A 17,635-nucleotide genomic window follows, 5' to 3' on the forward strand; every position below is an offset into this window, starting at 1 on the left:
CCCCCCCAACACGTAACCGACCACCCCCACAATAGAATTGCTGGGAGGGCAAAGGCAGTCAGCGTCGTGTCTCAATTTTTTTTACAAAAATCCACTCTGCACGTCTCTCCGCCAAGCTCGGCAGTATCATCAATTAATTTGACGCTGCTCGGTTGTACACTACGGAGCCAACGCTTTCACAATATACACACCGGCTGTAGAGAAGAGTATCATTATAACATCGGGGGGGGGGTATCTGTAAATGGATCGCCCTCGGTATTCCGCTTGAAAATTATTAGTCTAGAAAGCCAATAACGCGGCTGGATCGTCGATGGGAATTTTAATTTTATTTTACATAAACGCGTGGAGACGGAACAGCGGAGGGGCCCCGCCGAGATCCGCCGTCACGCGTCGGGCGCGGCACCGCGCGGGGGCCAGGGCCGAGTGGCCGCCGCGCGCACTGGCGCCTCGGACGATGCCGCCCACCTCACCCTCCTCCTCCACCACCTTCATCATTCTCCTCTACCTCCTCCTCCACCACCACCTTCATCATCATCATCCTCCTCCACCACCTTCATCATCATTCTCCTCCACCACCACCTTCATCATCATCTCCTCGTCGTCGTCGTCGCTACGTGTGGGCGACCCGAGCCCCCCCCCCTCGACGGACGCGCACGTGGACGCACCCCACATTGCTAACCTCCCCCCCACCCCCAATCACCCCCCCACCCTCATCACCCCCCCACCCCCATCACCCCCCACCCCCATCACCCCCCACCCCACCCCCCCACAGCACAGTCGCCGGGCCGTCGCGCAATTAATGCGGAGCTCCGAGGCGCCACGTCGACGCCACCCAACGCGTCTTGATCACGTGGTCCGCCTCCCGTCATAAGTGTCTGCAAATAAGCGGGGCTCGTGACAGCCACTGCCTTAAATACTTTCGCCTATTAACTTAATAGGTTCGCGCGAGGGGGGTATTACCCCCCCCTCCCCTCTCTCGTACCCCCTCCCCCCGCCACCGTATTTGCAATCACGGGGCCACCCCACCACCCATATCCCCCCCCCACTAAAAAAAACAAATCTCGCATCCTCACACTGCCACCAACCCTCCCGCCACTCACTCCACCTGTCCATAGAGACCGCTGCGTGTAGCGAGGAGGGAGACGACACCCCCCCGTACCCCTCCCCTCCATCTTACGCGGCTCTGCACCCAACAACCACCCAACAACCACCCAACAACAACCCAACAACCACCCAACAACCACCCAACAACCACCCAACAACAACCCAACAACCGTCGACGGCTGTGGTAGCAATCCCCTAAACCTCACCGCGACTGACTCTCCGCTCGGCCTGCAAGGCGAGCGGAGACGTCGCCGCTTGCGAGCTCCACGCCGCGTAAACAAGGACGACGATTCCCCGTTTAGCTTGGGCCGACTGTTGGGGCATGTGCTGTTAGCGAGCGCACGCACACACACACACGCGCGCACACACACGCACACACACGCGCACACACACACACGCGTGCACGCACGCGCGCGCACACACACACGCGCACACACACACACGCGTGCACGCACGCGCGCGCACACACGCACACACATACGCACACACGCGCACGCACACACGCACACACACGCGCGCGCACGTACGCACACACGCGTGATGCGGGTGTGTGCATACGCCGTGGGTGGAGACTCTATAGGTGGCTTCAATGTGCACGTGTAAGGATATTCACGCACGCTTAAAACCGTAATTGTACCAGACATTGCTCCGCGTATAGAAACCTATTCGCATGTAAAATCATGCACATGCCTGCTTGTGTGTATGTCTCCACAGGCATTGTGCATACCAATCGTCAATGTACACGTGTATGTCTGTTGCCCCTGTACACACGCCATTGTGTTATACAGGTAACACACAAACGTGGCTTCTACACAATCAATCACGTTGTGCACAAGTCACGCAATCATCGCCGAGTGAAGCTCCCGTGTCACGTCTCGTTCTTGCACAAACACGTCCACGCGCAGGTCACGCACCGCACGCACTGCGGCAGCCGAAGTACACACAAGTATAGTACAACATTCATAGACAATTGTACAACATTCATAGATAATAGTACAACATTCATATACGCAAACACGCGCACACACACAGGCCCCGCACGCAAATATTCACGGACACAACCTCAAGGCAGTTGCCGCGCGTCTAGCGCCGCCGTTTACAACTCGCACAAGAGTAGCAGGCCGCGAGTCGGAGAGCAGCTATTGGGGATAACGTAACGACGATTAGGATAGCGCTGCGGAGACGCGGCTAACTCGAGAGATGATGGTAACGTCACAGCGAGTAGGAGGAGAGAGCATCAGGAACAACCGGGCGCTCTCCGCTCTCCACAGCGGGAGACTGCGCGGCCGATGCCCAAGTCGGTTTCGCCGACTCGGCGCGTGTCGAGTGGGAGCCGACCCCGCGGAGAGTGCGCGCCACCTGCTCCTCCTCCTCCCTCCTCCTCCTCCGCGGCGTCGAGGCGCTTTGTTTGACCCCCAGATGTAAGGAGGAGATCAATCTTTTGATGACTGCGCGAACGGAACAAAGGATTCGGCCGCACGGCAAACCCCGCGCGCGTGTGCGAGCGCAGCGTGGCATTCGGGACTCTCTCCCTACACGTGCATATGCACGCGTGTAGACGCACACGTGTGTAGACGCACACGTGTGTAGACACACGTGTGCATATGCACGCGTGACAGCGGCCGGGCGCTGCCTCGCCGAGGACGAGCGCGGTCTCGCTACCCTGGGGTGTTGCTGCTGCATCTCGCGCACGCGCGCGTGTGTGTGTGTGTACACCCGCGCGCACACGCACGCACAAACACACATCCCCGCACGCACAACACACATCCCCGCACGCGCGGTGTGCACGCGCATTGATTGGAGTTCCTTATTCCGCGAGAGGAGGGTTGGTGGTAGTAGTAGTGGTGGCGGGGGTGGTCCATGCGCCAAGAGCAATCGCCTCCATCGGCGAGCACACGCTACGGGGGAGCTGAGAAGAGACGTTCTGCGCTATCGTTGGGGATTCATTGGGGGCTGTGAGATCGGCACGCGAACGAGTGCCGCGGCCACCGCCGCGAACGATGCCACTGCGGGCCTTCGATCGATGTCAGAGGAGGAGAGAGAGAGAGAGCCCTTAAATGTTTAGAGCCGACGGAACGGCTTCGCTTTGAAAGCGAACATAAATTTAAATCGCGCGCACACAAATTCACCCGGCGGTAACCCGGGAGTCGAACCTTCACTTCCAGTGCAGGCTGACCTCTAAGCAAGACGGGGGGGGGGGGCTATTGTGGTGACTGCTTTTAAGCTGCCCACTCCACTGCTGTATCCGTTAACGGTGCAGGCGGAGCCGCGTGCGCTCGGTTGCGATTCGCCGCGGCGTGCGGCCGAGGCGCCGACGTCGTAAAAATAAAAAAAATCTTCACAGAACCGCTCCCCCACCACCACCCCAAAAAAAAATCCCAAAACAACAACAACCTCATAGACGCGTGCTAAATCGTGCGAGGTCACGTGGGTCGGCAAGGACGCATTTAGGGCTCTGCCTTGGCTCATCGCGCGAGCACCCCCCGCGGGCAGACAACACACAGCTGCTGCTGCTGCTGCTTGTTGCGAAACGTCGCCGTCTCGAGGCGCGTGGCCCCGGTCGGGCGGCCGCTCCTCGTCAGCCCCGGCGAGGAGCTGCGAGCCGCGCGGCTTTGATCTCAATCAGGGAGGCGATGTACAGTGGCGGCAATTAGCATATGCCTCGTGACGTCACAGAGCCAATCAGCAAGGAGCCAATCACGGGAGGGGACGGTGGGTGGGGGGGCGCCCAGACTCGAAGTTTGAAAGTTTGTCTTCGTGAGCCATTTCGTCGATGAATTCGCCGTGCGCCGAGTGCTCATCAGAGATGAACTCGCTCGCTACGCCACAACGCACTGGAGTTCGCTCTCTCTCTCCGGGTTTCTTTGTGTGCTAACTACAAGCTGTGTGTGTGTGTGTGAAAGGACACGTTGTTGTATCGTCACACACCGGGTACGCGCGGTGCATTTGAAGTGTCACGCTTTGGTGCACCGCACGTAATATGCGCACAGAACACACGAGCCCACATTTCTGCATCTGCGCGTTTACCAACGCGGTTCACTCACGGCACCCCACCACGTACAAGCACGCAATCACTACGCACATTAATACCTGCAGACACGCAACGCGCGTTGCTGTACCTGCACACACACACACAGGTGTAATAGACATTCACACACACACAATCTCACACACACTCAATCACACAATCACACACACACACAATCTCTCACACACACAATAACACAATCACACACACACTCACACACAGGTGTAATAGACAGTCACACACACAATCACACACACACAATCACACACACACTCAATCACACAATCACACACACACACAATCACTGACACACACACAATAACACACACAGTCACACACTCACACACACAATCACACACACTCACACAGACACACTCACACACACAATCACACACACACACAATCACACACACTCACACAGACACACTCACACACACAATCACACACACACAATCACACACACAATCACACACACACGCGCACGCTGGTCTGGGGTGGGGGGGTCATAAGGGGCCCAAGGGTGGGGACACTGGGCAGCTCCCCCACCACGTGGCCATCGCTCAGCACGAGCCCCCCCCCCCCCCCACGTGAGAGAACAGTCCACGACATTAGCCACGATGCGTGCTCATCACAAAGTTGTCACTGCGACGGCGGGACGGGTCGCACAATGCAGCGGGAAACACCGATTACAGAGGGGGGGGGGGGGGGGGTGGGGAAATTCAGCGTCTGTCGCGACCTCAAAACAACGATTTAAATAAAATCGATAAGTCACGGCGGCAGGAGGCAGAAGACAACAAAACGCAAACAACGCGACGCAGTCGCGGCCACGAGGGCGCGCGCGTGGCGCAGCTCTCGCAACCTCCACGACCATCAGACACCAGCCACACACACACAGACACACACACACAGACAAAAAACAAAGACAAAGATCCCCCGTATAGCCTGAACAGACTGTAGGGGCAAGTGCTGTTAGCGAGCACCTATGAAGGCCGGAACGGTACACGAGGGGGTGGGTGGCCAGCACCACGCCCGACCGCCTTTGTCTCCCTAGTGGCGATGTTTACACACCGCACCAGGTACTCATTTAAGGCTGAGTCGACCTAGGGGAGGCCCAGGACCGGTTCAGATAATCGTCACTGGTGTTAGCCGTGAGCGGGAATCGAACCCGGGTCGCCAGGTTCATAGCTCAGCGCGCTAACCGCTACACTACCGCTCCCCACACACACACACAGGCACACACACAGACACACACACCACACACACAGAGACACCACACACACACCACACACACAGACACACACACAGACACACACACAGAGACACACACACATACACCACACAGACACACAGAGACACCACACACACACACAGACACCACACAAACACCACACACACACCACACACAGACACACACACCACACACACACCACACACAGACACACACACACCACCACACACATACCCACACACAGAGACACACACACCACACACACAGACACCACCACACACACAGAGACACTACCACACACACACAGACACCACACACACACACACACCACACACACACAGACAGAGACACCACACACACACACACAGACACTACCACATACACACACCACCACACAGACACACCACACACACACAGACACCACACATACCACCACACAGACACCACTCACACACACCAAACACAGACACCACACACACACACCACACACACACACAGACACCACCACCACACACACGCACGCGCCCACTATACACGAGCCCCGCGTCATTAACGCACTCACAATCATCCTCACACACACACACGTGTCCGTATATCGCACGGACCAGCACACTTATCCTACTAATGACCGTCACGCTGACACACGCGCACACGCGCGCGCGATCACGCTGACACACAATCACATCACGAGCACACGCACACGCACAATCACATCACGAACACACACACACACACACTCGCACTGACACAATGGCACGCACACGCAAACACACTCGCACACCCACACGCGGTGCACGAACACACGCCACCCTAACCCACACCGCGGTACCCACGACGCAATGGCAGCAAGCGCACACCGCACACTTTGCTCGGACACAGATGACACCAAAACGCAGCCCCACTTGACACACACCGCACGCGTCGCGAAGATGCACAAAGACAACTCCACGTCGCACTCCGCACTCACAACAACCCACACAGCGGCACATGCACAGACGGCGCAACACAAAGAACACAAAGAGCACACACGGCAAGACAAAGATCCCCCGTATAGGCTTATCAGGCTCTTGGGTCAAGTGCTGTTCGCGAGCACTTATGAAGGCCGACGCTGCACACTAGGGGGTTAGGGGTGGCTAGCACCACGCCCGGCCGCCTTTGTCTCCCCAGTGGCGCTCTAAGGGAGGCCCAGGACCGGTTCAGATAATCGTCACTGGTGTTGGCCGTGAGCGGGAATCGAACCCGGGTCAATGGGTTTCATAGCGCACCCCCCCCTCACTAAAGACAAAGATACCCCGTGTGGCCTCACCACGCACAGTCTCACCCAGGGACACACAGTGCCCCACATGGGCACCGACACACACACGGCGATCGTGGCACATTGACAACACGATGCGCATCGCTCCGGCACGCAGGCGCGCCGCAATGCACGCGACGCGTTCGAAGCCACGAAACACGGAGCACAAAGCAGTTCATGAAAGGGGCTCTCACTCACTCACTCACAGACAACAATACGCGTGTGAGCATGCACGCTCACACACTCACACGGCACGGGGTGATTGACAAGCACAGGGACACTCACACCAGCAGTGCCCACGCATTGTAGGGTCCGGTAGAGTGCACGACAGACAATCTCATTATGGTGAGCACGGCCGCGCATCCAGCAGCAACAACAATGCGTGGAGCGGCACGGCCACGCACGATACGCGCGCACTCGCACACAGCCACGCAGACTCAGACGCAGACACACACGGGCAGAGGCAACACACACACACACACAACACACAAGCAGGCAGGCAGACCGATACACACACAGACCGATAGACATACAAACAGACCGATAGACAGACCGATAGACAGACAGACCGATAGACAGACAGATTCACAGATACACAGACAGACAGACCGATAGACAGACAGACCGATATACATACAGACAACGCGATACACAGACAGACAGATGCACATACAGACCCCCGACAGACAGGCAGACCGATACACACACAGACCGATAGACAGACAGACCGATAGACAGACAGAGAGACAGAGCGATGCACAGACAAAGACGACACGCACCCGAACCGCACGCCCGCCCTTGCTGTGCGCGTGTAATAAGCAAACGGTGCTTACTAAGTGCCGAAGATGTCGCATTGTAGGCGGCAGACAGTGCTGGCTTGCAGGGGACCTTACCGGCCAGCCGCAGAGCCGACATGCGTTGGAACTCGGGCTCCTGGAGCCACTTCCACATGCGTCGGAAGGTCTCACGGCCCGACTTGAGCTTACTCCACGGCTTGGGGTTGCGCAGCAAGTCGGACAGCGTGCCTTGTGAGCGGCACAGTACGCGCTGCGCAAAGATAGCCTGCGGAATGCTGTACCGCTTCAGCTCCGTGCTGATCCGCTGCGCCACCTCCCTCGTGTTGATCTCCTCGGCCTGCGCGGCCCCGGGGGGCCCCGCGCCGTGCGGGCCCCCCGCCGACTGCGCCACGAGACCGGCGGCCACCCCCCGCTCGCGGCACCCCCCTCCGGCGTGGAGCATCGCGCCCCCTCCGTGCGGCTGCTGCTGGCCGTGGTGGGGCGGGTGGTGCGGGTGGTGCGGGTGGTGAGCTTGCGGGTGCATGCCGTTGAGGGAGGGCATCATCCCCGCGGCCGACGGGGGCGTGAGACCGCGGCCCAAGTGCTGCTCGCCGCCGCCGCCGCGTGCCAACATCGCCGAGTGCGCGTCGAAGCCGTTGTGCGCCGCGGCCGCCGCGGCCGCCGCGAGCATTTTGTCGTTGCCCATGGGCCCGTGGTGATGGTGGTGGTGGTGTCCGTAGGTGGCGAGGCCCTGCTGCGAGTTGTGGATCGCGCTCAGGCCGTTGGTGAGCGTGGAGCACGAGAGGGAGGAGAGCCCCTGGCCCATGCCCGACATCTCCTTGTGGTAGGGGCTGTAGAGGCTGTTGACCGTGGACAGCGCCCGCTCGTCCCGCATGAGCGTGAAGCTGCCGCTCACGTTGCCCGCGAGGCGCTGGTGGTGGTGGTGATGGTGGTGGTGATGGTGGAATTTATCCGACACGGTCGAGATGGGAGGCAGCGGCTGCAGCGGCGTGAGCGTCGTGTAGGTGCTGCTCATGCTCATGCCTGTCGGCGAGTCGCAGGTCATGGTGATGGCCGGGTGCAGGGAGCCGGCCAGCGAGTGGTCCGCTCGGTAGTCGCCGCCGTCCAGAATGGAGGTCATGTTGGACACCATCGGTGGCCGTGAGTGCGTCTGGATCTCGTAGTGCGGGTGGCGAAGGTGTGGGCTGTGGGTGCTCATGAGGTCGTTCTGCTGCTGCTGTACTTGTTCATGACTCGCGCCGTGCAGATCTCCCATATTTTCCATCGTCAGCTCTGGATTCATTCCGCCTAAGAGCGGCCTGATTACTCATCTATCTCGTCTCGCCGGGCACTATTCACTTTGTATTCTTCTTGTTGTTGTTGCTGTTGCTGTAATTTCCTCGTCTTGTTCTTCTTCTTCTTCTCTTGTTTCCCCGTGGCTCTTGCTGCTGTCTCGGTCTGTCTGTCTCCCTCTCTCCCTCTTCCTCCCCACCACCACCACTCCCCCCACCCTCTGCCCCCCCCCCCACCACCACCCCCCCCCCGCACCGCACAAGACAAACCCGCCCCACCTCGCGTGCGTCCGTGCGTGCGCGCGTCCGTCGCCGCCGCGTTTTTTGTTATTTTTTATTTGTATCGGATGCAGCTCGGTCGGTCGGTCACGGCAGTCGTCGCGCGTTTTACTCCTCCTGCTGCTGCTGCTGCTCCTGCTGCTGCTGCTACTGCTGCCGCTTCTTCGGTTGCTGCCGCCGCCGCCGCTGTTCTAATGTCGTCGCTGTGACACACGGGGAACGCGTCCGCCCGTCAGTAGCGCCGCTCCTGCTGGTAGCAGCAGTGGAGCAGCGAGGCGGAGCGGGGGCAGCAGGAGCCGGAGAAGAAGAAGAGGCGGCAGCGGCGGGAGGAGGAGGAGGGGCAGCACGATGATGACGACGACGACGATGACGATGTGGCCGTGTGAGCCATGCCCGCTCAGCGGCAGCAGCAGCAGCGGCGGCGGCGGCGACGACGGCGGCGGCGGCGGCAGCAGCGCAGCCGCCGTGGGCGAGAAGCAGTCGCGGCAGATTGTGAGCTGCGTGGTCGCGCACTGCGCACCGCCTCGCACGGCCTGACGTCAGCGTGCACACACGGATTGTGATGGAGACTTCCGGGTGCTGCTGCTCTATAGAAGGACAAGGGGGGGGGGTGGTTGGTGGTGGTGCTCGTGGTGGGGGGGGGGAGATGTTTATTATATATCTCTGAAAGGGGGGGCGGGGGTGGATGGGAGGGTGGGGGGCACGTGAGGCCAAAAACTGAGATTTTTGATATGTTTTTGGGTGGCGTTTTGATTTTTCGTGATTTTTTTGCTGAGGGTTTTTGTTGGTGTCGTTTATTTGTTTGTGATCGTGAACGCATTTTGCTCGAGCGTTCCGCGTTGTGTAAAATAATACTTTGTAATAATAAAAGCAACTAACATAGAAAAACATTATAATAAATATGAAGAAGGCTTTGTACACACAATGCCCAAGTGTGGTGCCTGTGACATGGCAGTGTTGTCTTGACATCCTCCTGTCTCTCTCACAATCAAGTGCCTTTTCCCCCTAATAGAAACCTCTGCTTTGAAAGGTCAACACACAACAACCAACGATTAGGAACGCACTTTGATTAGTCCTGCTCAGCGCATTTTTTTTCTTTCACTCAAACAGCAAAAGAAAAAAAATTATATAATTTTTTTTGTCACCATCTCCAGCCGAATTGAACACTTAGCTCCCATTTCACTTGCACCGTCGCATCTCAAGCTCAATGTCTAACCCCGTGTAAAACTACCTACTTGACGCACTGCCCCCTCTTTCGCTGTCCGTACTGCGTCTGTCGTCCGTGTCGCTCTCCCCGTGCGTTCAGGGTCCATCCGTGTGCAGCCAAAGCCCATTGTCGTGCACACGCGTGCGACGCTATTGCCGTGTCGAACTCTGACTCTTCCGTAACCTCTGCGCCCCGTGTTTAAGAGTCGTCACCAATGATCCATATACGTGGGCTTATTCACAGGGAGAGCGTGCGCGTGTGTGTGTGTGTGTTTGAGAGAGAGGTCCGTGCTGAGGACTATTGCTGTAATTTGGTTAATTATAAACTTTGATGGCACACATTTAGCCCCAGCCAGTACATATTCTATTAATATTGATTTTTGGTATTTAGCAGATGTTGCTTGTCAGCCACTTAGAATCGATGCCTTCTCTAGTGGAGCGGTTATAAGGGCCACGGCTGCCGAGAAGGGGCCTGTAGCGGCGGCTAAGCAGCCCTTTGTGCACGCATCCTGCTGCACGCGGCTGCGTGCGAGACAGATGCAGACACGCACACGAATTCCCTACAACAACAACAGCAGCAGCAGGAGCAGCAGCAGCAGATTCGTCCATCTGTGTACGTGCGTGTGAGACGGAGCGATTCCCAGTGACATGGGTGGGATTTCCGTCCATGGATGAAGTGAGTGGCAAGCGGTCTCCCAATCTGTGCCACGCGGATGTCCTCTTGAGCAGGTCGACTCAGCCTTGAAAATTGGTAGCAGCTGCGGTTTGTAAAACATCAGCACTAGGGGGTGGTGGCGTGACCGGGGGGTCTGGGGACAAAGGCAGCCCGGGCGTTGTGGTGGTGGTGGCGGCGATGACGGTCACACCCAAGCCCCAACCGTGTACCAATTGAGCCTTAATAGGCGCTCGCTAACAGCGCGTTGCCTCGTGCTCGGTGGTCGATGTCCATCTTCGCGTGAAGGGACGGAGAGACGAGCACCGCGCAAACAAAAGCGATAGATGTTCTGCCTCTCTCTCGCTCTCTCTCGCCTGCGAAACAATTCGCGCCGCCGTGGTCCGCACAGAGAGAGAGAGAGAGAGGAGCGGTGTGGGGTGGGGGGTGCAAGATCTCGGCGCGTGTTATGATATCATCGCGCTGCGAGACGCTGGAGCGATCGTCTTAGAACGGAGCGATCTCGCGCTCTTCGTCGTGGATGCGACCGGCCTCGAGCAGGGCGATGGGTGTTGTTTACATCATCTCCAATTAGCCTATTTGATCAACTGCGCTACGGTCCCGGAACCGCTGCTCGAGGGGGCGAGCGTGGAGAGGCCACTTCAGCCCAGGGTGCAGCGCTTTCACGCCGTGTGAAAAGGAGAGGCGAGTGGCCTTTCCCTGTCAAGAGACCTTAACACATTTTGTTGGATGGTGGCGGTTGGGGGGGGGGGGGCTGACAATAGGAAAGGGAGAATGGAGGGAAGAAAAATAAACTTGGAGGGGTTTTTCTTTTTAAAAAAAGCGGTGGCCGGGATGCCGCGCTTATCAAAGTGATGCTTAGTAGTCGAGCGTTCCGCTTCATGGGAAAACAAGACGGGAGAATGACCACGAATGTGTGTGTGTGTCTACTCCGCCTCAATGAGTACCTGGTGCGGTGTACGGTTAACATTGCCGCTAGGGAGACAAAGGCGGCCGGGCGTCGTACTGGCTGAACCCACCCCCGAGTGTGCCGTGCCAGCCTTCGTAGGTGTCACTCGCTAACAGCACGTGTCCCAAACCGTCTGTCTTTGTGTGCGGAATGGTACACAGAACGGTGGCACGTGTCTTCATTGGTACCAGGACACACGATACTGTCGGGTGCAAGTTGCCATTCGTGAGCAGCCCATGCAGGAAAGAGCCGCAATCACGGAAGCGAAGATCTGCCGCTTGAGTCAATCACCGGGACCACTCGTGTCTCACGCGGCGGACTCGTTCCGAAGAGAGCGAGCGGTCACTTGCTAGCGACCACATTTTGTGATAGATTGGACTCACCCCCCCCAACCCCGGTCTCTTTCTCTCTCTGTCCACGCGGTGAAGGGCCCGCGTGCCACACGCAAGCACGGCGGGCCCCACTGTGTGTCCTCTGTCACGCAATTTGACGTGAACGCGAACGCACCACGCCTCTTCCAACGGCTCCCCTTGACGGAGAGTCACCCAGAGTCGCTTGGCGCGACTCGCGAACTCTGTCCGAGCCGCGCGTCGTGACGCATCACGAGGCCCGCGAGCCGCCTGCGTTACGCGGCCAGCTTCACGGAGACATCGAGCGGCCCTCACAGCGCCTCGTAGCCAGTGCCAGGCGCCGATTTCCTTCCCCTAAGAAAACATCAGGACGGGTTGAGTAGCGTGTGAGTGTGTGTCAGTGTGTGTCGTGGGGCGGGTGGTGTAGCGGTTCGTGCATCGAACCCGGCCACCCGAGTTCGATTGCCGTTTGCAGCCAACATCACGAGTCACGCTTGTCCCAACCGGCCCTGGGCCTCCCCTAGGTCGACTCAGCCTCAAATAAGTAACCTGGTGCGGTGTGTAAGCATCGCCACTCGGGATACAAAGGCGGCCGGGCGTGGTGCTGGCTACCATCTCTCTCGTGTGCCGTGTTGGCCTTCACAGGCGCTCCTCGCGAACTGCACTCGACAGCCAGTCTCTGTTGAGTCTCCACGGGGGACTCTTTGTCTTCGTGTGCGAGTCTGCGATGTTGATCTCCCGGAATCGAGCGGTGCTCGACAAAAAAAGAAGAGGGTGCACAATCATCGCACGTATCCCGGTCTCTCCTCGCATCCATTTCCTGTGCCTGTCCCGTAACGCGCGGCGAGACGCCGATTAGCATCTTGTGTACAAAATGCACAAAAAAACCCAACAACAACAACCTGGGAAACGCATGTTGTTTTGGCTGGAGTGGCTGTGTCAACAGGAAGGGAAATTGATCGCCTATAGATAAAGCAGTGCCTGCCTCGATGAGATCCGATATTTCCCGAGCAATACTATTGACAGCGCTATCGATTTCCACGCTTTACATACATCTGCATTACCAGCGAACGCTAAGAGTGAGAGGGCTAAACACAAATGTGCCTCCCTCGGAACCGCGCATATGGCTCGCAGCCCTTTTCCCATTTTCTCCTCCATCCTCGCGAATCGTGGCCGGATTTGAGGCGGCTGCGGCTGCGGTGCCCTCGGCCCCCATCTGGCCTCCGCCTCGGCCCCGTGGCGATCGCGGGGTGCTCCCGCGGAAGGGCGAGAGGCGCAGCGGGGATGGCGCCGCTGCGATGCGGCCGCTGGGGCTGCTCCCGGAGAGTGCGGGGTAAGGGCGATGCGAGAGAGAGAGCGAGAGAGCGAGAGTGTGTGCGAGCGATTATTCTATACACACCACCCATACGTACACCCACACACACGTACACCCACACGCACGCGAGAGTCTACAGTAAACGATGCTCATCGTCTTATCTTCGGTATTACCCCCAACATCGTCGGTAATGTTGCTGCGATTCATGCCTCTCTCTCTCTCTCCTCGCTCCGGGGCGTATCAACCCGCCGATGCGCAATAGCTCGGGCCCGCGAAGCCGTGCACACGCGGCCGTCTGTATACGCGTGCGAGCGCGCGCGTGGCTATTGGTGAAGGAGCAGGTGGGTGAGAGAGACGGGAGGTGAGGGAGCGAGCGAGCGAGCGAGCGCCGCGTTCACCGCTCGTCCATCCCGAGTCGCGTCCCCCTCGCCCTCCCCGTCCGTCTCTCGTTGCGCGCGAACAAAAGAGGCGGCGCGGGGTAGCAGGAGCAGCAGCGGCAGCAGCGGTGTGACCCACGACGCACCGCGCGCGTCCCGCAGCCACCCACGGCGTTTGTCGGTGCGTCTGCCTGTGCTGTGCACCTAGCCTGGCACACGTACCGCAGCGCCGTCACCGCCGCCATTCCGTGTCGAATGGCTGCTGTTGTAAATTGCTTGTTGCGTGATAGCCGCACAGTCGGGGAGTTGGTGGTGGTGGGGGGGGGGGGGTATGCACACACTGTTGTTACGCTTTAGGCACAACGAAGCAGACCCGATAGGGCGCAGAGGCCGAGTGCGACTCGCTGCTGGAAGCGTGGCCCCGCGCCACGAGCCCCCGTAGCCGCGCGGCTGCTCGACCCCGTGGCGTCGTCACCCGCACGCTGCCTGCTGCGTCGCCTCGGGGCGTCAACGAGGCCGGCGCGTGACGCGTCCCGCTCCGAGTCGCGAGGACCGAAGCGCTCCGCGCTCCACGCAGGCGCCGCGCGCGCGCGGGCAGCAGCGCTCGCGAGCCATCGACGCGGCCCGAATGGTGACGATGCAGAATGTGGGCTGATGTGCGTACAGAGGGCACATCGCGGCGTGCATACGCGATCATTTATTCATATTTGATGACATCGTCAATAAAACGCATAGGGTCGACACGGATGCATTTTTTTACCCATTTGGACGCAAATGAAATCCGGCTACCCGCCCCCCACCCCATCCCGGAGCTGATGAGTTCAACTCCACGTGTCTGGAGACCGCTTCGTAGTCACTCCGCGGCCTGGTCACCTCGTGCGATGAAGACAACGCGTGTGTCACGCGTGTGTCACGCGTGCAACTCCACTTGATGGAGGCAGTTATAACGTGTCTCTAATCACGCGCGCACACACGTGTCTCCTCCTTCCCGCTCCCTCCCTCGCTCCCTCCACCCCCGAGCAAACGCGCCCTTCTCTATCAACCTCCCATTAGCCATCGTCGCACCAACGGAGGTCCTTCCCTCGCATGTGCTGTGCCCATTGTCTGTATCGCCCCCCCCCCCGTGCTGCCCATATATTTCAGACGTCTTCTCCCTGCTTCACATCTAAAGGCAGGGAGTGCGAAGGGTGGTGGGGGGGGGGGGATGGAGAACGGTGACGCGGTGGTTAGCGCACTGCGCTTCGACTCCACGTTGCACGTGAGTTAGAGTCTCGGCTGCGGCTGTCACATCAGTGGCGACAGATAGTTGAACCGATCTGACCCACCCCCTCCCTCCCTCCCACCATGCCGCTGCTCTTCACCGACACGCACTGACCAGCGTGGTGAAGTATGGTTACACCACGACACCCCCCCCGTCGTGACTGACACATCGTGTGGAGGCGTGTGTTCAGCGAGGAGGCTTTCTCAAATGAATCCCACCAAACGATCTATAATTCTACATTCTTCTCGTTCAGTGAATATCGCCGGGGCGTAGTTCGCAGTCAACCTCCGACATCCGCAGTTTGTGTCCGGGACGAGCGCCCAGGGCTCATCGCGAGCGGAGGACGCGGCCCGCCCGCTCGGCTCGACACGTGGAGCCGAAAAAGAGACGGCGGCCGCTTCCTACGTCGCGCCTGTTGAGATCACGGGCGATCATCATCATCATCATCCAGCAGTGGAATGGAATCATTATGGGCTGACACCGATTGGGATGGTGATGAAGATTTTGTCGATTAAAAAAACAAACTCTGTGGCTCGTGTGTACGCGTGTGTGTGTGTGTGTCACTGCGGTCATGCAGCGGTTAGCGCGCTGCGCTACGGACCCGGGTTCGATTCCCGTTCACGGTCAATTCCACTGACCAGGAACTAACCCGGGTTTGGGCCTCCCCGAGGTCGACTCGTCCGGGCGTGTTGCTGGCCACGTACTCGCTCGTGTGTGCCGTGCCGGCCTTCATAGGTGCTACTCGCTAACAGCACTTGCCCCAACAGTCTGTTCAGGCTATACGGGTGATCTTTATCTCTGCGTCTAATTGCGGCCCACGTGTGTGTGCAATGTACGATTGCCGTGCGAATTCGTGCACGTATACTGGTAGGGCGCGCGCGTGTGTGTGTGTGTATAATAGTGGTGTGTACGTGCGCGTGTGTGTATAAGCGTGGTGTGTACGTGCGCGTGTGTGATTTTTGTTAGTTGTGAGCGTGTATCATTGGGGCGTGTACGTGTGCATGTGTATACTGTGTGTACATACACACATACCGTATGTGTATATACTGTGTACACACATACCGTGTGTATGTGTGTATGTATATATACACATACCGTGTGTGTGTACATACACACATACCGTGTGCGCGTGTGTATACTGTATATATACACATACGTGTATGTGTGTGCATGTATATACTGTGTGTATATACACATACCGTGTGTGTATGTATATTTACACATACCGTGTGTGTGTATGTATTTACTGTGTACATTCGCACATACCGTCTGTGTGTGTATACACTGTGTATATATACACACACACAACGTGTGTTTGTGCATGTGTATACTGTGTATATACACACATACCGTGTGCGTGTGTGAACGTGAGCACGTGTACACACGCACACGCGGGGTGCCCGTGACGACCTCGTGATGAGTGTTTCACAGCAGCAAAACACTCGCTAATGGGATCGTCATCACGCTGATGGGTCAGCGCTGCGCTGCGCTACGAACCCGGCGACGCGAGTTCGATTCCCGCCCACGGCCAACACGCGCGACGATTATCTGAACCGGTCCTGGGCCTCCCCCTAGGTCGACTCAGCCTCAAATGAGTACCCGCGCGGTGTGTAAACATCGCCACCAGGGAGCGTTTTTTCCGGCCACCCGCTCCGTCGCGTGCCGTGCTACTCGCAAACAGCACTTGCCCCAACAGTCTGTGACGGCTATAGGGGAGATCTTTGTTTTTTTTGGTTTGCATACCTGCTTTGTAAACAAAATCCATGTATATATACACACACAAACACACAAACACACGTGTGTATACATGTGTGTGCGACATTCCCAGCAGCGCGATCAGCGAACTCGCACGAGACGAGATTCAGAATCGTCGGAATCAGATGACGTCCAGAGTACACACGCCATCACAGGGCGCATCAACAACGCACAAACAACAACAACAACAAACACAACAACAACAACAAACACAGGGCAGGGACCCCCCCCCCCCCACACGAGTCATCGCCCCGGCCTGCTGTTGTTTCTTCATGTTGTTGATGTTGTGGATGATGGTGTTGACATTGCTGTTGATGTTGTTGATGTTGTTGATGATGGTACAGGCGTTGCTGCTGCTGATTTGCTCGGGTACATCACACTCAGCGCCCGCTCCTGTGACATCTCGCAAGCTAAGCAGGTGGTTGAGCCTGGCTAGCCGAGTAGGTGTCCACCTAAGATCCCCCCGTGTAACCTTAACAGACTGTTGGGGCAAGTGCTGTTCGCGAGCAATTATGAAGGCCGGGATGGCACACGAGGGGGTGGGTGGCCAGCATACAACGCCCCACCGCCTTTGTCTCCCCAGTGGCGATGTTTTGACACACCACACCAGTTACTCATTTGGCCACCACCACACACACAAAACCGCAGGTGGCATCGGCTGCCGTGGGGTTGCGTTGTGAGCCGGGAAGAAGTCGTACGTACAGCTGAACAATATAAATTGTTGTACCGTACTTTGTTGCGACGTCTA

General features: G+C 58.0%; 1 protein-coding gene across 4 annotated transcripts in view; it reads right to left on the reverse strand.

The window, feature by feature from the left end:
* ONECUT1 (one cut homeobox 1) overlaps positions 1–8,915 on the reverse strand; it is a 58,386-nt gene extending 49,471 nt beyond the window's left edge. For 2 of the 4 annotated variants that reach the window (XM_061553881.1, XM_061553879.1), the window contains exon 1: positions 7,548–8,915. In XM_061553881.1, coding sequence (XP_061409865.1) covers positions 7,548–8,733 — 1,186 coding nt within the window. In that variant the 5' untranslated portion in view covers positions 8,734–8,915. Of the gene's footprint in view, positions 1–7,487 lie in introns of all 4 variants that reach the window. The other 2 variants (XM_061553880.1, XM_061553878.1) reach the window with 1 other exon arrangement.
* Between the last annotated feature and the right edge of the window lie 8,720 nt (positions 8,916–17,635).

This window comes from Lethenteron reissneri, chromosome 18 (assembly GCF_015708825.2).
Source record: "Lethenteron reissneri isolate LAM-NWPU_2019-01 chromosome 18, ASM1570882v1, whole genome shotgun sequence".
NCBI lineage: Eukaryota > Metazoa > Chordata > Hyperoartia > Petromyzontiformes > Petromyzontidae > Lethenteron > Lethenteron reissneri.